This window comes from Rana temporaria, chromosome 7 (genome assembly GCF_905171775.1).
Source record: "Rana temporaria chromosome 7, aRanTem1.1, whole genome shotgun sequence".
NCBI lineage: Eukaryota > Metazoa > Chordata > Amphibia > Anura > Ranidae > Rana > Rana temporaria.
Genome location: NC_053495.1, coordinates 66,528,217 through 66,552,970, shown reverse-complemented (window position 1 = coordinate 66,552,970; position 24,754 = coordinate 66,528,217). Strand labels below are relative to the sequence as shown.

Sequence of the window (24,754 nt, the reverse complement as noted above, 5' to 3'; positions counted from 1 at the left end):
AGCATCCGGCTCTCTATTAACGTCACATGATGGCTGTGATTGGACACAGCCGTCACGTGATCAGGAGGGACAATCACAGAGCCCTCCTGCCGATCGGAGACGTGCCATGTCCGGGTGACATGAGTGCATCGGGATAGCACCGCTGCGCAGGCACGCGCACGTGATTCCCCCTCCTTCTGAAGTATGTTCCTGAACGTCAACTTAGAAGGGGGAAGTGCCCACCCGACCGGGTGGGAGGTGGTGTGCAGTGGCCGGGTGGGAGGTGGTTAAAAGTGTAAAGAAGATAATTCAGCACGTTACTTTTTAGTTTGACTGATGTTTTGTTATACGTAACAATTTTCTTACCCTTTCATTGAGTACTTCATTGCTGTATGAATTGGGTATCCATCGTTTCCAACAATATCGCAATGAGCATGGCAACGTAGCAATGCCAATACCGATTCAGATTTGCCCATTCGGCAGGCCACATGCAATGGAGTCTCTTTGCTATTACTCAGATGGTTAATACCAACAGTTGGAGTAGAGCACAGGATCTGAGTGCGGGAAAAAATAATAATTTAAAAGCAGAATTGAAACCAAAATCAAAAATACAATATATTGCAGCTTACCAATAATTAGATGTGGTGGCTACATTGGTTTCTTTTTGTTAAGCTTTTTGTGGTGATCTGGTCACGAAAACACCTCCTGTATTAGAATGCATCCATTCTGGATGAATGAGCACAGGGCAGGTTTGGACAGCAGCATTGTCAGTCTGGGGGGGGGGAGGGTGTTAGATGCACTAGCAGATTTAAATATGCTACCAAATTGAAGCCAAACTCCAGCTAATACTTTATAAGCAGTTATAGCAAACCTTTTATTTCCTTTTGGGATAAGATTTTCCTTAAACAAATAAAAGCTGTTCATTGTAGACACCCCTGTCACTAGTAAATGGTTTGTCTCATCTGTGTAACTTCAAGTCAGCTTGTTCTTTTGGAAAACAGACTTACTGGCTGGATAATCAGATAAAATACAAGTAAGAAAGCCTAAAGTTAGTTGTATGTGGTGTGGCATATTGTTTTACATGACCATTAAATTAGCAATTCAGAGCTATCCTGAAAAAATGGACTTCATCTATTGTTTCAAAAGTTTCAGATGCCACGAGGGAACTGAAACTCCTACTGTATCGAGAAAAGCTGGACTCTGAATTATTTTCACCTGGTTCCAAACAATGCTTCTATCGGAGATTGCAAGCCTTCATATCAACCACTCTATTCACAAATGAAACATCTTCCCTTGCAAATTAATTTTGCTATCTTCCAGGTCTACTGTATTACTTGTGTGTACATGTTCTGTACACGGCTTTATCCCTATTTGACTTCTATGCTTTATGCTCTGCAAAATCACGAAAACCTCCTAGCTATAACATATTAATATAAAATAATACCCGGTGATACGCCTATCAGGAAAGTTCATACACCTCCTGTTATTAGATGACAACTGTCTCCCAACTCTGCTTCTGCTTTTTAACCTGTCACGTGTTCTTAAAGAGAGACTAAAGCAGCTCTGCAATACACACTACACAGGCATGTTCCATTATGTCACTATCCGAAAACCTACCCTGAACAATGACACACTGCCAGTGTTGGGAGCATGGCTGCAAAGAGGAGAACAGAGATCCATGTTGACTTGTGTTGTAATGCAACATAAGACGTGTTACAATGTGCGTTGACTTGCATTTTGATGCATTTACATCGATTTAAATAGAAAGCACACCTGTGGGCTCACTCCTGAGCTGGGCTGTATGCATCTATTATACACAAAACATAGTGCAACGCTAAAAAGTAACAATATGTAAATATAGGTCAAATCAATAAAAAAACGTATTTGAATAATGTGTGAAATTAAAAAAACAAAATGAACACCTCTATAGATCTAAAGGAAAAGTCCAAAGTGTCAAATTGCTAATTCAATGGTTATGTAAATCAATATATGACACACCACGTACACAGCGAGTCCAAGGACACAAGCTCCAGCTTGGGTGGAGCTCGTTCCTGTGGTGTCATTGCATGCTTTGATCCGGGATTTTCTCCCTTTTTGCTTTGGGTCAGATGTTTTTATACAGACTGTAATTCATCAGACTTTTGAAGGTGTTTAGTGTGAATTTTCATAACATTTTAGTGTTAGGGGATCTGCAAATAGCCCTTACGTTTGGATTGAGCCTCTCTGGGATAGATTGGAAATCAAAAACAGTTAGTTGACTCAATACCAACCATATAGGGTTGCTCTGGTAAGCATGTTGGATATACATTTGGTGGTGGGTCACTCATTAGCTTTTGAGCTTCAGATTATTTATACACACAGAAATTCACCTATCACCTTTTCTTAGACTCACTGTGTATGTGGTGTGTCATATTGATTCACGCGACCATCGAATTTGCAATTTGACACTTTAGACTTTTCCTTTATATCTATAGAGGCGTTCATTCATTTTGTTTTTTAATTACACACATTATTCAATGTATGTATTTTTTTATTATTGCTTGATCTTGATTTATCCAATATGTGTATACATTTACATATGGTTACTTTTTAGCATTGCACTATGTTTTATGTATTTTCTTTGCGCACAATCTATGGCTAGTGAAGTGTTATCAGCTACTTATAATCTCATAGCGCTATTTCTTTTTACTTTCTGTTGCATGCATTGATTGATACACACAATGTGACTCAGCTCTGACCTTGCTCACATGATTTTATTGACAGCAGCTGCAGCCGAGAGAGACAGCGAGAGAGAGAGAGGGAGATGCTGCAGCAGACATGTACAAAGATGGATCGAGATCGGGTCAGGTAAGTATACAGGGGGGTGAGGGGGCGGTACAAGTAATGGGAGACTTTTTACCTTAATGCAATGAATGCATTGAGGTAATAAATGTCCAGCACTTAGAACCACTTTAAGAAAACCTCTAGGTAGTATAGTAAAGCATATAAAAAGACAAACTGCAAAATAAAAAAGGTATAGCAAATGCAGCATAAAATACTAACCTCAATGACAGAAGGGTTATTTTGACGAGCTGCATAGTGAAACACAGTTTCTCCATTCAAGTCAGCTATGTCTTGCCGAGCCTGACAGTCTTCTACTAGCTCCTGAATGCACTCAACATCGCCCTTCTTGCAGGCCAGATGAAGTGGGGTGCAGCCTCCATCACACTCTGTGCTATTTACACTCCTGAGGAAAAAGTATATATAACAGCTATTAAAGAAATAGTCATAAATACCGAGCTGCACAATGATGTAAACAAATAGACCAAGGGTAATGAGATTGCATACGCCTTTAAAAATAAATACAGTACATTTATTTCAACATATAAATAGAATAAGTAACTAAATCTGGCTTTTTAATTCACCTGTCATCCCCTTTACAGCAGTACTCTGACCTGGCAAAAAGAGAAGGGAATACGGCTCTGCTGTATATAGATGAACTGGAAGGGAACATGCAGACACAAGGAGAGTGCAGAGTGATCAGAGTTCATAACTCATTGGAGTTGGTTTACTACAGGCAAATAGGCTGTGCACTTTGCAAGTGCAGTTGCACTAATTTTCCCTAGAGCTTAGTGTATGTTGTGAAGGTTCAATTTGTAAAGAATACCCAATCAGGTGAAAGGGATAAAAAATAAATAATAATTTTTGGTTGCACACGATTGGATGATGGGAATTAGCAGAGCTTCACTGCATTTACTAAGTTCTAAGTGCAACTGAAGGCTGCATTCACACCTAATCGCGGCATTTTGTCTGGCGAATTACGGCGACAAATTGCGCCGTTTTGTACCGCAAATTGCGGCGACAAAACGCCGCAATTTTAACCCCCATTAACCCCCAGGTCCACATCTCCTATGCCGAACGCCGAAGCCGCCTGAAAAAAAAAAGGATTTTTGTACTCACCGTAAAATCCATTTCTCTGAGTTCATAGACGGACACAGCCTCCTTTGACCTTAGGGTTATGCTTCTTCCTACCAGGAGATTTAGGCAGAATTCTTACAGCACTTAAGGTGTTAAAAACTTTCCTTCATGCCGCTCCTCCCAGGAGGCGTGGCTCCCCCAGGCATAACCCACACCCTGCTCCAGCAGCTTCAGTTCGTAACAAGCAGTACAAACCAAGGAGGGGTGGGTGCTGTGTCCGTCTATGAACTCAGAGAAATGGATTTTACGGTGAGTACAAAAATAATTTTTTCTCTTTCGTTCATAGACGGACACAGCCTCCTTTGACCTTAGGGACGTCCCCAAGCAGTGTCAAAAAACGAGGGGTGGGAAAAAACCACACAGCAAACAACAGGTTACACCCCAAACAAAACCGGAGTTACTCAACGGAGGAACTCCAACCTTAAACTGCCGCCTGTAATACCCTGCGGCCGAATGAGGCATCAGAAGATGCACTCACATCCACCTTATAAAACGTTGAAAAAGTGTGGACCGACGACCGGTCGCAGCCTTACACACCTGTAACACAGAGGCTTGGTGTCGGAAAGCCCAGGAGGCCCCGATCGCCCTGGTCGAATGCGCCGTGACCCGAAAGGGAGGCGCCCGCCCCTTCAGGGCGTAGGCCTGAAGCACAACCTGTCGGATCCACCTGGAAATGGTGGCCGACGAGACTGCCAGGCCCTTACTGGGACCGGACACAGACACGAACAGCGAATCCGACTTCCGGAACGGAGCTGTCGCCGACAAGTAAACTCGAAGGGCCCGAACCACATCCAGAGAATGTAAAACGGCTTCCTTCGGGTTCTTCGGCTGAGGACATAATAATGATGGAACAACAATGTCCTCGTTAATGTGAAAAGGCCGAAACGACCTTCGGAAGAAAAGAAGGTCGCGGGCGCAGCACCGCCTTATCCTGATGGATGACCAAGTAGGGGGCCTTGCAAGACAGGGCCGCCAGTTCAGACACACGTCTGATAGAGGTAATAGCTACCAGAAAGACCACCTTCTGCGACAAAGTCAGCAAGGGGATCTCCCGAATGTCCTCAAAGGGGGCACGCTGAAGCGCCGAGAGGACCAAGTTCAAGTCCCAAGAAGGTAGCGGAGGGCGCACCGGGGGGGCCACATGCCGGACCCCCTGCACAAACGTGCGAACCAAAGAGTACGCTGAAAATAAACAGCCAGAGCAGAAATCTGACTCTTGATCGTGCTCAAGGCAAGAGCCTGGTCCACTCCCCGCTGTAGGAACAGCAGGATCCGGGACACCACGTAAGTACGGGGGTGCCACTTCATCTCCTCACACATAGAGATGTATGCTTTCCATGTACGATGGTAAATTTTTCGAGAAGTGGACTTCCGTGCACGCATCATGGTAGAGATTACCGGGCCCGACAGGCCCCGGTCCTTCAGTACCTGGTTTTCAACAGCCACACCGTTAAAGCCAGTGACCGTAAAGCAGGATGGAAGATCGGGCCCTGAGACAGGAGATCTTCCCTCAGAGGCAGACGCCAGGGGGCATCTGCCACCAGACGTACCAGGTCCGCGTACCAAGAGCGACGCGGCCAATCTGGGGCGATCAGGATCGTTGGAATCCCTTCGGCTTCCACCCTGCGCAGCAGGCGGGGTAGGAGCCTTAGAGGAGGGAAGGCGTAAATCAGGTGATATTGACCCCAGGGAGCCACCAACGCGTCTGACGCGTCTGCCCACGGGTCCCTTGACCTGGCCACAAACCGTGGCACCCTCCGATTGAGACGGGACGCCAGAAGGTCTACGTCTGGAGTGCCCCATTTTTGGCACAGGATCTGAAACACCTCCGGGTGGAGAGACCACTCCCCTTGATCCAGAGTCGTGCGACTCAGGAAGTCGGCTTGCCAATTCAGAACTCCCGGAATGTATACCGCCGACAGGGCCGGAACGGACCTTTCGGCCCACCGAAGTATGTGAGCGACCTCCGTCGCCGCGGCCGAGCTCCTTGTGCCGCCCTGATGATTGACGTACGCCACGGCCGTGGCGTTGTCGGACTGGATCCTGACAGGACGGCCCTGCAGCTCCAGGGACCACCTGACAAGGCACAGCTTGATCGCTCGGAGCTCCAGGATATTGATTGACAGGCGGGACTCCTCCTGAGTCCAGCGCCCCTGGGCTGACTGGGTGCCCCAGGCGCCCCCCCAGCCGAAGAGGCTGGCATCCTTTTGTGACCACTGTCCAGCGGCACGGAAGAAAAGACTTCCCGGACCGAAGCACCGGAGACGTCAGCCACCATGCCAGGGAAGACTTGGCCAGATGGCTCAACCGAATCTGGCGATCCAGAGAAGATGGGACCCTGTCCCATCGTGACAGAATCTCCTTCTGTAGTACCCTGGTGTGGAATTGGGCATACGGAACCGCCTCGAAGGAGGCCATCATCAGACCCAGAACCCGCATGCAGAAGCGAAGAGACGACCACTTCTGGGTCGACAACTGTCTCACTGCAGATTGCAGGGTCCGCAGTTTTTCCGATGGGAGGAACACTTTTGCCTCCCCCGAATCCAAAACCATCCCCAGGTGTTCCAGCCTCTGGGACGGAACCAACACTGATTTTTTGAGATTCAGAAGCCAGCCGAACCCCTGCAGAGTCCGACACGTGATGGACACGTCCTCCTCTAACTCTGAGCCTGAAGAAGCTCTCAGGAGAAGGTCGTCCAGGTATCCCACGATAGCGATCCCTCGCTGCCTTAGCAAGGCCAGGATCGGGGCGAGCACCTTGGTGAACACCCGTGGTGCCGACGCCAGCCCGAACGGGAGGGCCACGAATTGATAGTGGTCCTCCCCGATCGCAAAGCGCAGATACCTTTGGTGGCTTGTGCAAACTGGGACATGCAGGTATGCGTCCATGATGTCCAAGGACGCCATGAAGTCCCCCTGGTGGAGGGCCGCTATGATAGAACGGACCGACTCCATCCTGAATCGCTGCACCTTGACAAAGGAGTTTAGGTCCAGGACAGGGCGAACCCCTCCCTTCTTGGGGACCACGAACAGATTGGAGTAGAACCCCCGAAACCGTTCCAGCGAGGGAACCGGCACAACCACCCCCCTGTCCAGAAGATCCTGGACAGCCCCGGACAGGGCCAGCCGATGATCCGGAGGAAGCTGGAGGTTGGATGGAAAAAATCTGTTTGGGGGACAAGAGAGGAACTCTATCTTGTACCCCGAGGCGACCACCTCGCAAACCCAACGGTCGGTCAGAAGAGAATTCCACCGATCCGCGAAGTCGTGAAGCCGTCCCCCCACCCGAGACCCGGGCGGGGGCAGACCTTCATGCGGAAGCAGGCTTGTCCGCAGGCTTGTTTGGTTTGTTAAACCAGGGGCGCTTACGCCCGGCAGCAGGGGCTTTTGCACCTTGCGGACCTTTTCCAGCCGCGCTGGGCGCACGAAAAAACCGCTTAGGGGTAGTAAAAGTAGGACCTTGCTTGCGGCGAGGTTCCTTACCCTTCCCCGACTGAGGGAGCAAGGTGCTCTTACCTCCAGTGGCATCCTTAATGATGTCATCCAGGGATGCCCCAAAGAGCCGTCCGCCCTTAAAGGGCAAATCCACCAAGGCCTTTTTTGAGGACTGGTCAGCCGACCAGCACTTCAGCCACATAAGGCGGCGCAGAACCACTGCGTAGACAGAAGCCCTGGAAAGCAAAGGAATCGAATCCATAGCCGCCTCACAGAGAAACTTCTGACCCTGAATCAACTGCTCAGCCAGGTCCCTAGAGGACTCGGAAGCACCTTGGACCTCCAGATCCTGCAACAGGAGCTTCGCCCTTTCAGTTAGCGTCTGAGCAACCAGGGCTCCGGCCAGAGCCGGCCTTACCGCCGAACCCACCACCGAGAACAGGGAGCGGGCCACAGCCTCCACTCTCCTATCATCGGGGTCCTTGAAAGCAGGAGCCCCCTCCACAGGCAACGTAGTAGCCTTACTCAGTCTGGACACAGGAGGGTCCACTGCCGGAGGAGTGACCCACTTTTTTTAAAAAGTCCTCCTCCAGGGGGTAACGGGTAGCAAAGCTTTTAGGAACAGTAAAAGCCTTTTGCGGTGTATCCCATTCCTTATACAACATATTGTCCAGATAAGGAACACAGGGGAATACCTTAGCGGTACGCGGTGGTTTGCGGAATCCAAAAGGGACTGACACCGCTGGTGTCTCCGCCACATCCTCTAAATGAAGAGTCTCACGTACCGCAGTAATAAGAGCTCCAACAAATTCCTTGTCAGCAGACTCCGCAGCAGAGTCATCCTCGCTGTCCATGTGGGTTAAGCCCGCATCCTCTGACATGACAGAACCAGAAGCAGCAACAGCGCTATCAGATTCTGCGTCAGAGATATCCCCAGAAACAGCCTCCGGGGGGGGGGGGGGCGCTTTTTACCCCCCAACCGAGCACTGGCAGCTTCAAACCTGGTGAGAAAAGACTCCAGGACAGCCGACACGACTCAACAGATGTGGCAGGGGAAGGGGCGCTAAGGGTTAATTCCGGCATTGTGAGGAATGAGGGGCCTGATTCAGGCTCCATATTGCAGCTGCCGTGTCACCCCCACCGCCAATGGCAGGAAAAAAGTCCCCCACAGGTCACCTCCCGGCCGCTAGAGCACAGTATGGGGCCCCCTGAGACTCACCACCCCCCTGGTACAGCGCGGTCTGTGAAGGACAAGTGTGTGCTGAGGAGAAGCTGCAGCGCTGCGTCTGTCCCCTCAGAGGATTCGCGGTCTTTTTCCCCGCCGAAACGGCCACTAGAGGCCGAACTAGTGCTGAAAACGGTGCCGGCCACAAGAAAATGGCCGCCGAATAACACAAGCGCGACTCCGGCAAAATGGCCGTCATTGCGCAGTTTTAAAAAGACAGTGTACCCAAAAAAGACAGTACACCAAAACAGCACACAGCACACACAAAAATGCCCAGAATGACCACCACAGTCCCCTGCAGCGACACAGAACAGCCCCAGCCATACCCGAGTGAATAAAATGAGCCCCAGGGAAAAAAAAACCCTGCACAGCCGTCACCCAAAGGGGGAAGGAGGGAGAGGAATAAGGGAGAGAGGAAAGCAGGGAAAAACCCTCAGTCGACCTCCCAAGGGAAAACATTCCAGCCAGACCACTTACCTGAGTAAGGGGCCACTACTTACCTGTCCTGCGACTACCCGGCTGGAGGTATCCCAGACAGAACCAACGTCCGCGAACGGCATGGTTGTCAGCCAGACACACTGTGACAAGGCCATAGAGACCGGTCATATGTGTGCCCTAGAACCGAAGTTCCCCGGCCGCCCCTGGAGCCACGGGGCCTGTCGTGGACGTCCCAAAGCGGAGCTGAGGGCCGGCACACGCTCGAAGGCCGAACCTGGGGGGACTACAAGGGTCGAGGACCCAGCCTGTCACCCAGTCGGCTGTTGATAGAAGAATCGCAGGATTCAAAAATAAAAATAAAAATAAAAAAACGAGGAAAAAACTCGCAAGATGCAAAAAAAATTGCAAGAAAAAACTCCAGAGTCCAGGACTCCAGAGAGAGCCTGACTCTCCTGACGGTTAGGCAGAAACAAACTGAAGCTGCTGGAGCAGGGTGTGGGTTATGCCTGGGGGAGCCACGCCCCCTGGGAGGAGCGGCATGAAGGAAAGTTTTTAACACCTTAAGTGCTGTAAGAATTCTGCCTAAATCTCCTGGTAGGAAGAAGCATAACCCTAAGGTCAAAGGAGGCTGTGTCAGTCTATGAACGAAAGAGAAAAGGGTCCGGGACTTGTTTTGAGCTTCAGGCGTTCGGCGTTTCGGCATTCGGCGTGGAGATGTGAACCATCTCCATAGAGGGCAATGGTATTTCTCCCCTCCAGCGTATCGAGGGTCGGGCATAAATACGCCTAGGTGTGAATGGAGCCCAAGTCTATTTCTCTTTATTAAATCAACGAGTATTTCTGCTCATTCCTTAGCCAATCAGCAGGTGTTCTGTCAGAATGTATAACGGATGTGACATTTCGTCGTCGTCATCTTGCTACACCCCAAACTTCTCCACTGTAAGGATAATTTTACTATTAGGCCCCGTACACACGAGGAGACATATCCGATGAAAACGTCTACGCCGGATCATTTACACTACGCCCCCGTAACTTAGGAGGCAAGTGCTTTGTGAATACAGCACTTCCCTCTCTGACTTACGGCGGCGTAGCATATATGCGATACGCTACGCCGCCTTAAAAGTGAGCCGCCCTACCTGAATCCAGCTATCTGCCAACACTCAATTTGTAAATTAAGCATTTATGGGGAACTATCTCAAGTCTTTTGGTGAAATCTGGATACACTTCATCCACAGGCCTTTCTCTATGCAGATTACAGCTCACTTTCTCTTCCTCATAAAAAGTTAAAACAGGTTGGTGTAGCAAGAACGATCCCTCATAAATCCATGCTGGATTCTACTAATGATACTTTTTTCATCAGAAAATTATTGGATATAGTCCCTTATCATCCCCTCCAATAGTTTATATATTATTGATGTTAGGCTGACTGGCCTATAGTTTCCAGGTATGCATCTCCGCCCCTTTTTTTAATATTGGTACCACATTAGCTTTTCGCGAATCAGTTGGTATAATTCTGGTCAGTAAACAGTCTTTTAAAAATTCAAAATAAAGGTCTAGAAACGACCTGGCTAAGTTCTTTGAGAACCCTTGGATGCGAGTCATCTGGTCCTGGCGATCTGTTCACATTAAGTTTCTCATATCTTTCTAGAACCATGTCTTCTGTTAGCCACAAGGATACAATCAGTGCTGTGTATCTGCCGCAGAGACCACTTTTATCTTGTAGTGGAACGCCCGCTGAAGAGGATAGCGGGGTTAAGGTAGATAGTTTCTACCATAACAAGGGTATTCCACTTCAAACAGCCGACGTAAAACGACGGTGGGCGGTCCGTAAGTGGTTAAACAAAGTGTGTACTGGACTAAAAAAATTGAAGGCATGTTGAGGGTTAAATTGGACTGTGGGGAAAGAGAAGAGATTTAGCAGTGACGGTTTCAATGAAGGGGGGTAAAGAGAAATGGAAACAAAGTGATTGTAAAGGCTTGTTTTTTTTTTTTTAAACATACATATCCTACTTACCTCCACTGTGCAGCTTGTTTTTGCACAGTGGCCCCAAACATCCTCTTCTGGGGTCCCTCTGTGGCTCTCGCGGCTCCTCCCCGCATCAGATAACCCCCTAGGAGAAGTGCTCTCCCTTGGGGGGGGGGGGGTAACCCTGCGGGCGCTGTGCCAAATCTAGCATTTGCATCCATAGACACGAATGCCAGACTCAGCCCCGCAATTGGATTTGATTGACAGCAGCGAGAGCCAATGGCTACGCTGCTATCAATCTATCCAATCATCAAGAGCCGGGACCCCGTGGAGAGAGGGACGTCGCGCCTGCAGTTTTCCTTATATTTTTATTGTGACCCCCTCACCTGCTAGGAGCCCCACAATCTTCCCGAATCTGTGGGCGTTTTAGTTCTCGGCGTTCGGTGGGCGGAGTCGTGACGTCAGAGGACTGCTCCGCCCACCACTACACTGCCCTGGCCAGCTAGCGTTGCGAGGACGAGCCTTGCGCCTGATTTCACTGCCGTGCATGTGCAGGAGTGACAGAACTCATGGTCCCCTGTCACTTCTGCACACATGTGAATGTCCAGTGACAGTTGGGGATGATCGGTGCGAGTGCGACGGGACAGCTGTGTCCCCCATGCATGCATGGTTTTCATCAGCTGCTTCTTCTCTCCCTCCCGCGGCTTTCACCTGAAAAGCTATGTATGGGGGATCGCGGTGTTCACAGCTGTCCCTGCTGCACCGATCATCCCAGACTGTCCTCCGTGTCGGCCTCCTCCAGCGCCCCCCTTCTTCTCTGGCCCCCTCCTCATCCGCCAGCTGTTTCATTCCCTCTCCCCCCTCAGCCGCCGGCTTCCCTCTCCTCTCTCGCCGGCGAGAGGGGGGAGGGGGGATGCAGAGCGGAGAAAGGGGCCAATTACCAGCCCCTTTCTTTTCTGAATGGGACACAGAGCATTTATTACTGATCGCTGTGTGTCCTGTGACAACTGCGCAGAGTAACCTGTGTGTTACTATGCTCAGTTTATGAATGGAGAGAAGCCGCTGTCTCCGCTCCATTTATCTTCAATGCAGAGAAAAAAAAGAACTGGGGAATCTGCCCTCTGCCACCGACCACCGTCTGCCCCACTGACACCGACCACCGCCCGCCCGCCCGCCCCACCGACACCGACCAGTGCCCCACCGACACCGACCACTGCCCCACAACACCTTTTCCCGAAAGCACTATGAAAAAATATATTTATAAAATAAAACCCCACACAAATTGTAAAAAATGTCAGGTGACCAGTTCACACTGGTGCCATGCCAGACATCGCATGTGATTCGCAACGCATTGCTGTTCAGATCACATGTGATGTCTGTGCGATGCGATTTCAGCCATTCAAACTGTATGGCTGAAATCGCATCGCATTCAGGCCAAACACGCACAGGACCCTTTTTTTGTCCAAACCAGAATCGGATTACATGGGTGTTCACACCTGTGCAATCCGATTCATGTCCAAACTGCAGTGCGATATGCGAGATGAAATTGGGGTGTCGTTAACATTGTATGACACTCCCCAGCAGTTTGCATATGGCAGTGTAAACTGCCGTGTGAGTCGGATGCGATGTGGTAACTCGCAGTGGATTTGCGGGGTTCCCGAATCGCACCAGTGTGAACCGAGCCTTGGTGGGAGCAGTCAGGCGACATTTGTACGAACAATACGAACAAAAATGTAGTGCTAGATAATTTATGAATATACTACATGAATAGTATATATTTTACGTTGTAAATCTGTGGATACATGTGTAGATTAAAAGTGCAAACACAGTCTAATTAAAAGAAGTGCCAGTCCAAAATTAATGATCATGTGATGGTGCTCCAAAAATTCAATGCATAAATTGAGCCAAAGTGAGAAGAAGCCGTCACCAACTGAAAGGAGGCTCACCAGAGAGATTTAACCATGAGGAACATACGTTCGAGAGGGTCAATCTAGCGTGATATAGGCGCATGGATCGATCAATGCTGCAGCTCATAAAACGACCTCCAAATCTCCAAATGGTGTAGCCAAAGGTGGATGGTTTGATGTATATATTGAAGTGATCCAATAGTATTTAAACGGCAAGGCCAAAAGAGGAATATCCTCTTCACTACGACACTCCCAGCTGCCGGTCGTCCTCATGTACAATGTAGGACTATTGTTTCTAAATGGTATGCGATATCAGCATGGGACCGTTGGCCGGACTGGCCTTACAGCATGGAGGGAGCCCTTTAATTCTCCTTTACCTCCAGTTTTCCTAGGCAGCGTCTATGAATTGCTCCAGCTGTGCTCAGGTCCTGCACGATGTGTCTGTGATCACCACTGACCCTTCTGTCTGCGGAGAGACTAGGCCGACCCCCCTACTAGAACAGCTGAACTTTATTTGGGGTTATTTAGAGGTACTTTAACCACTTCAATACCATTCACTTACACCCCCTTCCTGCCTAAGCCAATTTTTAGCTTTCAGTGCAGTCGCACTTTGATTGACAATTGCGTGGTCATTCTACACTGTACCGAAACACATTTTTTATAATTTTGTTCCCACAAATAGAGCTTTGTTTTGGTGGCATTCAATCACTGCTGTTTTTTTTTTTTACACAAAAAAAAAAAAAGACCAAAATGTTGAGAAAAATAAGTATTTTTCTTTGTTTGTTATAAAATTGTATAAATAAGTACATTTTCTCCTTCAATGATGGGCATTGATCAACGGCTCTTCCCGTTTACATTGTGATTAGCTGTGATTGGACATGGCTGATCACGTGGTAAAGAGCCTCCGTCACAGGCTCTTTACCAAGATCAGTGTATCGGTGTGTCAGACTGACACACCGCACCACCGATGGCCGCACAGTGGCAGTTATCTTGCTGGACATCATATGATGCACAGTCCAGATAACTTAACCACCGCCCGGCCGTCATTCTGCTATAGGCTGGGCGGGAAATGGTTAAATGACGGCAGGTGTGTACCAACTCCTATTTAACATGAATTTAAATGTGATTGCTTAATTCTGAACACAGCTACATCCCCAGTTATAAGAGGGTGTGCAAACTTATGCAACCACATTGTTTTATTTTTTTATTTTTACTACTTGAGCTTGTTTTTGAATTGAGATTTTTTACATCACAGAAACCTGACATTTTACATTTTAACAGGGGTGTGTACATTTTTTATATACGCTTTATGCCATTTTACTAAATAAAAGGTCTTATAATGCTAATTTGCTTTCTCATAGCTTTTGAAAATCCTGCTTTAGTAGCAAGATTTCCTCCTATACATCCCACAATTGTTCTCTTAAATATATTAAATCAGACTTTGCATCAATGGATGGCTATCAAGACTTCTTTCAAACTTGGCTATTTATTACAACTGTGGAATACTGTGGTTTGAAGTTTGTGCTGAATTACTGTATATATCATGCAAAGCCTAGTATTGTTCGTCATACTTGCTGCCTACCTGGCATTGTCTTTCCTTTCACAGGAGTACAAGCGATCTTCTCCAATTTCATGCCTGCCTCTATAGCGCTGTTGACATGCTTAGGTAGGACACTGGCCCTGTCCCACCAAGACACCATCTTGTTTTTCAGCAGAATACAATTTCTATCAGTCAGGTTTGCCAATTCTGTGTCTGTGTGCAGCGCCCAAGCATTAGGATATCTCTCAGTAAGCTTCTATTTGAATAAGTGTCCCCAGTTATAAGAATTTCCTTCAATTTTGGTTATGGCCAACTCAAAATTTCTGACTTTCCCGCTTTAAAGCAGACCTTCAGCCATTTTTTTAAACTATTAAATCTTCTGCACTTGTTGTTTTAACTTTGGATAGTAAAACATATTTTTTTTTCTGTCAGTAAATACCTTATCTAACTACAGCTCGCATAAGAGGTGGTGAACTGGCTTACTAAACCATCCTCATCCTCCTAATCCTCTATCACCCAAGCTGAGATTAGTGCACAGTCTACCGCAGCTGCCAGAGCAGCTTTTTCTGCCTCCTTGTTCACAGCTACTCCTGCCATAGCCCTAGCATGATGCATGGACGAGTCAGTTGAATTTTTTGAACACAGCGTCAGCCACTTGCTTTTTTACGATGCACAGGCATAACATGTTTCTGATGTTGGTTCTGAGGTTGAGAAAGGGAGTAACATGAGCCTACAGGGAGGGGTGAACACTAATAAAAACAAATTGGCAGTCATGTTCCCCCAGCCATAGCATACTGCCAAGTTGGCTAGAGTTATGATGGGGATGGAGGGGATGATGATGATGTCACTGACGTGACTTCGGTGCCAGATAGAGCAGAGGAGAAAAAAGTGAGGGGGGAGGCACAATACCAAGGAGGCAGGATGTCCTCCAGAGGCAGCCATTATTAAACAGCAGAAAGCAGAAATCATATTCCTTTGTGGAGCAGTTATCTTCCGGCCCACTTCCCACAGCTCAGCTGTGTGGGTTTTTTTTAGCACATGTGCAGCTGATCGCACTGTTGCAATTTGCAACCTCTGCTGCAAGCAGCTCAAGTGTGTCAAAAACACCAGCCATTTGGATACCACATATTACCAGGTATTTAACCTCCCACCAGTCAGACCATTGGCAAGACAACCTAAAAGCCCCACAAAAGAGACACAATTCTTCTCCTCCTCACCTTTTATGTCCACCGCCGCTATATCTTATGACCTCTCAGCAAACCCCCACTGATAGGGATGATGATATAGCAAAGGGTGTCACAGGTCCTTGCAAAAGGTCTGCCAGCAGCATACCACCAGTTATAGAATATAGCAAGCAAATTTTTTTTGCCCCAGCTGCTGCATTGAAAAAATACATTCCCTGCCACCCACATGCCCAGCTTCTAAATTTCAGCTTTTCTAAAATTTCTGGATTTCCAACTCCTGCCTTTTTGTCTGGTGGATTCTGCCCCCTTCTGTAAATTTTCAGAATGTGCTATACCAAAATGGCAGGTTCCCAGTCATTATTCCTTTGCACGCAAGGTCATTCCAGCTCTGTACCATCACATGCAAGACAATGTTTTGGCATCGCTGGGCAAGGCAGTCCGCTTACCATACTGCTGACACGTGGTCCAGCAAGCATGGTCAGGGACAATATATACTATATTACCAAAAGTATTGGGACACCTGCCTGTACACATACATTAATGGCATCCCAGTCTTAATCCGTAGGGTTCAATGTTGAGTTGTCCCACCCTTTGCAGCTATAACAGCTTCAATTCTTCTGGGAAGGCTGTCCACAAGGTTTAGAAGTGTGTCTATGGAAAGGTTTGACCATTCTTACAGAAGCGCATTTGTGAGGTCAGGCACTGACGTTCGACAAGAAGCCCTGGCTTGTAGTCTCCCTCCCAAAGGATGTTCTATCAGGTTGAGGTCATGACTCTGTGCAGGCCAGTTAAGTTCCTTCACCCCAAATTCGCTCATCCAGGTCTTTATGGACCTTGATTTGTGCAATGGTCCAAATTTGGTGCAAGATGAATTATGGTGTGGAGTTGCAATTCAGGGGTTGGGCTTGGCCCCTTATCTCCAGTAAACTGAACTTTTAAGGCGTCAGCATATAAAAGACCTTTTGGAGAATTTCATGCTCCCAACTTTGTGGAAACTGTTTGGGGATGACCCCCTCCTGTTCCAACATGACTGTGCAACACCAAAAGCCCTAATTTTGACTGGTGCATATATTTTAAATTATTTACAGAAAGGCCAATTCTTGCTTTCACCCAGAGTATCTCCAGAAATGTCCTGCTCTCTCCAATGGCGTGTTCTCGGAGCATCCTGCAGGAAAATGTTTTCTTCCTTTCCCTGGTCTGCAGATCAGCGGCATAATGAGCTTGCCACTAAACCCAAAACTATTCCTTAATAGCCTTACTGGTAAGCCAGTAATAATGAAACCGAAGTGGGGTACAGAATACAAGGTATACCTGGTCTCTGTGGATAGCTACTTGAACACACAGCTTGCCAGTAAAAAAAAAAGGAGTATATTGGGGCATTGTCTGGACATCTTGGAGAAGTTCTAATAAAGGCATAATAATGTATTGTATTTACGATGAGTATAAGAGGAGGAGGAAGAAGAGGGCAAGATGAGAAAATAAAGCAATTTCCAAAATAGTTTTGTAAATTTATTTTGAAACTCCTCTTTTGGGTTTATTATTGGACATTATTTTTGTATGTTTTGTTAAGAAAAATAAAACTGATTTTCCATCCAAAGTCTACCAAAGACACATCAGAATTTATCAAAAAAATCTCGTTCTGAGTGCACTAAATTGTGGCCTCGTCATACAGATTAGTTCCCCAAGCCGTTGTTTACAAAATACAGAAAGGTTGCATGGAAAATCTATTTAAATTTATTTTTTTTCCCCTTTATATATGCCAGTCTTGCTGCAGCAGGTTCTATACATGGTGCAGATGCCGCACTTTACAGGCAGACTAAAGGGACACCCCCCCCCCCCCCCCCCAGGTACTATATTTAAAGGAATTTTTAATTTTTATTGTTTTCACTTTAAGCATCATTAAAATCAATTCTCCTTTAACAAATTGCATTGATACATGTCCCCCAGTACCTGGGCCCCCATACCATCTTTATGGCAAATAACTTGCATATAAGCCTTCAAAATGGGCACTTTGGTCCCATAGACCAGGGTTCGACAAATTCCGGGCGCCAGGTCGCCATGGCGACTAGAAATGGTGTCCTGGCGACTTGGCTTGGAAGGTGGGCAAAAAAAATTTTATTTTTTTTGTGAGCTGGTGCCATTTGGTGGGGAGCCGTTGGTATTACAAGTTATTACCACCGGATGTGTGAGCTGGCGCCATCTGGTGGTGGCCGTTGGTATTACAAGTTAAGCATTACAAGTTAACCCCTTAACGCCCACCGCACGACCATTTACGTCCGCACAATGGCACGGACAGGCAGAAGGACGTATATATACGTCCTTGCCTTTCCGCGGGTCGGGGGTCCGATCGCCTCCCCCCCCCCGCTGCGTGCGGCGGGCGGATTCCCTCGGGGAGCGATCCGGGACGACGGTGCGGCTATTCGCTTATAGCCGCTCCGTCGCGATTGCTCCCCGGAGCTGAAGAACGGGGAGAGCCGTATGTAAACACGGCTTCCCCGTGCTTCACTGTGGCGGCGCATCGATCGTGTCATCCCCTTTATAGGGGAGACACAATCGATGACGTCAGACCTACAGCCACACCCCCCTACTGTTGTAAACACACACTAGGTGAAGCCTAACACGTTCAGCACCCCCTGTGGTTAACTCCCAAACTGCAACTGTCATTTTCACAATAAAGAATGCAATTTAAATGCATTTTTTGCTGTGAAAATGACAATGGTCCCAAAAATGTGTCAAAATTGTCCGAAGTGTCCGCCATAATGTCGCAGTCACTGAAAAAATCGCTGATCGCCGCCATTAGTAGTAAAAAAAAAAAAAAATTATAAAAATGCAATAAAAATATCCCCTATTTTGTAAACGCTATAAATTTTGCGCAAACCAATCGATAAACGCTTATTGCGATTTTTTTTACCAAAAATAGGTAGAAGAATACGTATCGGCCTAAACTGAGGAAATTTTTTTTTTTATATATGTTTTTGGGGGATATTTATTACAGCAAAAAGTAAAAAATATTGCATTTTTTTCAAAATTGTCGCTCTATTTTTGTTTATAGCGCAAAAAATAAAAACCGCAGAGGTGATCAAATACCACCAAAAGAAAGCTCTATTTGTGGGGAAGAAAGGACGTCAATTTTGTTTGGGAGCCACGTTGCACGAGCGCGCAATTGTCTGTTAAAGTGACGCAGTGCCGAATTGTAAAAACGCCTTTGGGCATTTAGCAGCATATTGGTCCGGGGCTTAAGTGGTTAAACAGCAATTCTAATGTAATTTTTCACTATTTTTCACTGCCATCTTCTTCCCTCTAATTAGAACCCCCCAAACATTATATATATTTTTTATCCTAACACCCTAGAGAATAAAATGGCGATCGTTGCAATACTTTGTCACGCCGTATTTGCGCAGCGGTCTTACAAGTGCACTTTTTTGGCAAAAAATTACACTTTTTTTAATTAAAAAATAAGACAACAGTAAAGTTATCCCAATTTTTTTTAATATTATGAAAGATAATGTTACGCCGAGTAAATTCATACCCAACATTTCACGCTTCAAAATTGCGTCCGCTCGTGGAATGCCGACAAACTTTTACCCTTTAAAATCTTCATAGGCGACGTTTAAAAAAATCTACAGGTTGCATGTTTTGAGTTACAGAGGAGGACTAGGGCTAGAATTATTGCTCTCGCTCTACCAATCGCGGCGATACCTCACATGTGTGGTTTGAACACCGTTTACATATGCGGGCGCTGCTCACGTATGTGTTCGCTTCTGCGCGCAAGCTCGTCGGGACGGGGTGCGTTTTCTGGCTCCTAACTTTTTTAGCTGGCTCCTAGATTCCAAGCAAATTTGTCAAACCCTGCCATAGACTTTAATAAAGGTTTGTGGTGCAGAGTCTGAACTTTTCGATGGTCGAGAGTTCTGGCGCGAACCAAACTGGGGTGTGTTCGGCCCAACTCTAGTGAATAGCTTAATTGTTTTCTCTCACCTTAGAATGCCATTATGTCTAAAGCTTTCGCGAAGTCCCATCTCGACTGCCACATGTGCCAAAGACCAATTGGGATGGCTGCGCAGAAAGTCTGTAAGCTGCTGGACAGTGTCTAGCCGAAGTCCTTGCCTTGCACTTTCATAAAAAGGACGCAATTTGATTGTGTATTCATGAAATTTCTGTACGGCCTCTGTCTCTGAATCCAACTGAAAGAGGCTGAGAGATAAATGTAAATGTCATGTTACAAGCATTTAAAAGTTGCATAGCCTTATAGCTACTTTAAGTGAAAAGTGCTCTTATCCTGTTTGCCCCTTTAAGATGACTAAATAGATTCTACCACCTTCGTTTTCCAGAGATGCATACTTACCTCCATCTAATGGCTCTTCTGGTCTCAGGGGATTGTTTACATCCTGCAACACAAGTCCTGTGTCCTGATCACCCCTGCTCATTGATGTCTATGAAACCCATCTACCTCAGTCTCTGACCAGGAAACACAGGCTGATGAGACTCATTGATTTCGAAGCGACTTTTGTGCATGCATGGCTAGGACACAGAAGGACTTTTGGCCCAAGATGCAAACAATCCATGGAGGCTGCAAATGTCAGATTGCGCTAAATATGCATCTCTGGAGGGGACTATGGTAATCGGTAATCAGCTGACTTTAGTGAGCTGAAATCTTATTGCTTGTTAAGGGGTTACCATCTTCTGGTCATCTTTTGCCATTTGAACGGTTTATAGAATAGGCCTGAATGAACAAATCTGCAGGAAATACTGGAACATTCTTTGGCCAGTTTGTTTGCTGCTATAGCCAAATTCCTGCATTGAAAGAAATACAAGAACGGTACCAAATGATGTTGGGGGTAGTAATAGTGTCTTAAACAAGTTATATCTCAACTTGTGCAGATGCCCATAGTGACCAATTAACCTCTATCTTGATTTGCTGGGGTCTTAAGCAGGTGTAAACTTGTAGTTTTTACCCATGTCTGTGTTACAATGCAGTGCAAACTACTTGGAGCACAAGCATTCCAGACCTTGCCTGACACATGTTGCTTAAAGCGGAACTACAGTAATTTTTTCATCTTTCCATCTATTAAATCCTATTCCTTTGTTGTTGGAGGGAAGTTTCAAAATGGCAAATATGTTTTTATTAAAAATGATGTGAGCAGACTGCAGTTCCTCTTTAATCTACACCTGTAAGCATAGAAAGTGAATGTGTGTGTAGAAGACTTCTAATTTCCACCATGTCAATACTGCCAAGTTTTACAGCCTTAGGCCCCTTTTACACGAGAAGTCCACTAAGGTCCGACTATCTGTTTTTCAGCCAGACCTGATCTGACCTTCCATTCTCCTCTATGGGCAGTCTGATGTAAACAGACTTATCTCCATTTACAGCTGGCTACCGCCCAGTCATATCTGGCAAAGAAAAGAAAACAGAAGGGGATCCCACTCCCCTCCATGCAAATGGACAGCCAGTCTGTTTAGATCCGGTGTCTTGTCAAGCTAGTTCCCCTATCGATATGGTTCCCTGCTTGACTGCGCAGACGAAGCCCACGGAAATCTCCGAACCTCATGAGCTGTTCTATAGGTGTACACGGCGCATGCGCGGCATCCAGGCTCATTCCTTACCATCCCCGTGGATTGGAGGATGTTACAGCGAATTCCACGTCGCCCTGGACCTGTTGCTACAGCTGATCAGGCTCAGTGATTTCCGTTGACTCAGATTGCGCCTGCGCAGTCAAGGGGGGAACCATATCAGCAGATCACTGGCTGCCCATAAAGCAGAGCAGGCTGTGTTTGTGTCCACTCTGCATAAGCAGAGTAAACATGGATCCGTTATCCCCTGCTGAGCAAAATCAGATCCAGCCCGTGATAAAGGGGCCTTACAGTGTACGTTTGGACAAAAAAAAACACCCATTATCTGCAATATACTTTATACACAGGTCTCCCATGCTTTTTCTTTTAAAATGCTGCTACAGAAAAACAACTGTAGATCTTGGCAGAAGTCAACTCCCTGAAGTGAGCTGACAACACTGCCTCTGCTGCACTAAAATCCAAAGCTGTGTTGTCAACCCCCACCTAAGTTCTCTTCTGCTGGACTACAGAAAACATTTTATGCTCTATTTTCATAACCTCTCCTTTTTCACATTGTAAGCACTCCTTCCCCTGCCATACAAGCTGTCTGCTGTTTCTTCCTATCCCGCTATCATATGCTATAAAGAGTGGTTCCTAGAGAGAAAGACAAAGGGAGCTTAATTTTCACACAAACATCTCAAATTCTTTCTTTTAACCACTTGCCCACAGTCCAATGCATGTATTCAGCAACAGGGCCAGTGGACCTTAACACCCACGTGCTGCACCTATGTGTCCATGCTTTGTCATTGTTAAGAACGTGCTTACTTTTGCTCCCAGCACACTGACCGAGCTGTCACAGACAACTCACAGTCATTGTTAACAATCAGGAGCTGGTGGAAGGGGCTCCCAAACATTGACCACTGTGACAGCCAATCAGAACAGTTACAAGAGCCAGAACTTCCCTCTTCGGAATCAGAACCCCTTAAAGGGGTTGTAAAGGTTCGTGTTATTTCACCTTAATGCATCCTATGCATTAGGGTGAAACCCCCCCCCCCCCCCCCGTTTTACTTACCTGAGCCCGTTCACCTGTTGTGCACATCTCCCGATGTCCTCTTGTCCACGGAGTCTGGCCGGTGATTGGCAAGACTGATAGCAGTGCAGCCATTGGCTCGTGCTGCTGTCAATCACATCCAGTGACATGGCGAGCCTGAGTGATACAGTCGGCAGCTATAGCTGCCAGCTGTATCACGGGAGCGCACCCCTTGGGAGAGAGCTTCCCATGAAGGGGGTTAGCTCTTGCAGGGAGGAGCCGAGACAGCCGCCGAGGGACCCCAGAAGACCAGGATCGGGGCCACTCTGTGCAAAACGAGCTGCACGGTGGAGGCAAGTATGTGTAACATCAATAAACATTTCATCAGCCAAGTATAACAATGTTAGAAGTAATATTCCACTGACAATGCAAAACAAGAAAAAGTTTGAGATGAGGAGAGGGGTAGTGGTGATGTCATGTAGCTCTGTAGTCCACCAGGAAGAAGCTTAGACCAAGCTGACAACACTGCATGGGATTGAGGAGCAGCAGTGACAATCCTATCAGCTCACTACTGGAAGTGGAATTAACGGGTATTCTTCTGTAGCTGCTGGTTTTTTTAGGAGACAAAGACTTGGGGAAATGTACATGTACTTCAGAGATGTGCTGAATATGTTTGCCCAGACATAAACTTTAATATAAATTATGCATGCACCCGTATATTGAATCAAAATCATAATATAAAAAATATTGGTGTTAGATTAAAAGCAGAAAGATACAAACCGGTAGGCATTTTGTGGTGTCAGTGGGTTAACTAAAAGACAGTCCCATGATCTTGAAGTTTTGCCTTTGTAAAGCAGGAGCCGTCCATCTTCTCTGATTCTCGGGCAACCAACATAGTCCAGGAGAGGCACCTCTCTAACCTTATAAGGATTTGTAAACAGGTTGCTCACTGCATTTACAGTGTTGAAGATTCGTCCAAACAGGTCCATGGAAAATCACTGACAAAAAGGTAATAAGCAGATATTTTTCCATTAATAGAATATATTTCTAAAAACCTTATTACGTCTGCTTAAAGCTTATATAAAAATTCTAACAATCAACTTCCTTTATTTGGCTGCTATTTGGTTAATTATACTATTGAATTCAAAAAGATGTGTTCTATTTGTAGGACATAAACTGGACATTTTTTTAAAAGATTTATCTGATTTTCTTTTATCTTATTTTAAGAATGGTCCTCCACCTCTGCATAATTTTGGATGTTTTTGAGCAACCTTTTGGCCTTATTGGTTCAAATTATTTTATATACGAACATGGTTTAAATAATATCTACTTAGCTGAACACAATTTTCAAAAATAAATAAATACTTATTAATCGAACATTATATATAGATTATTAACTATTAGGCTACATGCTTACACACGGCTTGGCCCCTCAGCATCAAATCCCAGAGTTCTGGGCGCCTGGAAGGCAGAGATGCAGCATCCAGCCCGGCTACCATCAGGCTGTCAAGATCTATGAAAGGCTGTAATATGCAGTTTCTCCACGCTGCACTGCCTTATACAGGAAAGTTTCCCCTGAACTTAGGAATACTACTTTTCGGGTATAATCCTGTTAAAGTAAACATGTTTTTTGCACTTGTACCTACAGGTCAGCCTATAATAAGACTGACCTGTAGGTACAGTGAATATCCTCTAAACGTTTTCTTGCAACGTTTAGGAGATACTCAAACTGCATGCAGCCAGGAATGTCACAGATACATTCGCTCTGAAGGGACAGAGCCATGGTCCGTGACTCCTGCGCGCATACGTGGGAGTGATGTCATCGCAGTGCGGCCAGACGGCTGGAGCATGCGAACATGGAAGGAAGACCGGTTGAGGATGGAAACCCTCTCAGCAGTGACAGCGCACTGCTGGGGGGCTTAATTCTAAGGTAAGTATTTCATAACGTGCTAGTATGTGATGCATACTTATTATTATACAGGATTTATATATAGCGCTTGGCCCCTCGGCATCAAATCCCAGAGTTCTGGGGCGCCTGGAGGGCAGAGATGCAGCATCCAGCCTGACTACCATCAGGCTGTCAAGATCTATGAAAGGCTTAAATATGAAACATTTTTTTTCCTCAGTTTAGGCCGGTACGCATTCTTCTACATATTTTTGGTAAAAAAAAAAATTGTTTATTGATTGGTTTACGCCAAAGTTATAATAATAATAAATAAGGTAAGTATTTCATAATGTGCTAGTATGTGATGCATACTAGAACATTATGCCTTAACCTTGCAGGGTTTAAAAAAAAAAAAAAAAATGCGGTTTACTACTGCTTTAACAGTAACAGCCCTAAACATGAGTACTGCTTGGTACAAAATCCAGCCACCGTTTATTTCAGCCTGTCATAAATGTTGACAAGTAAAATAGATGTGTGGCACTTACCATTATTAACTCCTGGGTAGGTACCGGTAAGCCTTATTATAGGATTACCTGTAGCAAAAAGTGGTTGTAAAGGGTTTACAACCACCTTAATGGACATCAGAGCGCACAAGGTG

The 24,754-nt window shown here is 46.2% G+C and overlaps 1 protein-coding gene across 4 annotated transcripts in view; it reads right to left on the bottom strand.

Annotated features, from left to right (window-relative positions):
• The window catches only part of PLA2G6 (phospholipase A2 group VI), a 157,083-nt gene that overhangs the window by 122,531 nt on the left and 9,798 nt on the right, over positions 1-24,754 (bottom strand). For all 4 annotated transcript variants that reach the window (XM_040359537.1, XM_040359540.1, XM_040359535.1 and 1 more), the window contains 4 exons: positions 22,992-23,209; positions 19,610-19,825; positions 3,022-3,205; positions 346-533 (listed from right to left, as the gene is read on the bottom strand). In XM_040359537.1, coding sequence (XP_040215471.1) covers positions 346-533; positions 3,022-3,205; positions 19,610-19,825; positions 22,992-23,200 — 797 coding nt within the window. In that variant the 5' untranslated portion in view covers positions 23,201-23,209. The remainder of the gene's footprint in view (positions 1-345; positions 534-3,021; positions 3,206-19,609; positions 19,826-22,991; positions 23,210-24,754) is intronic.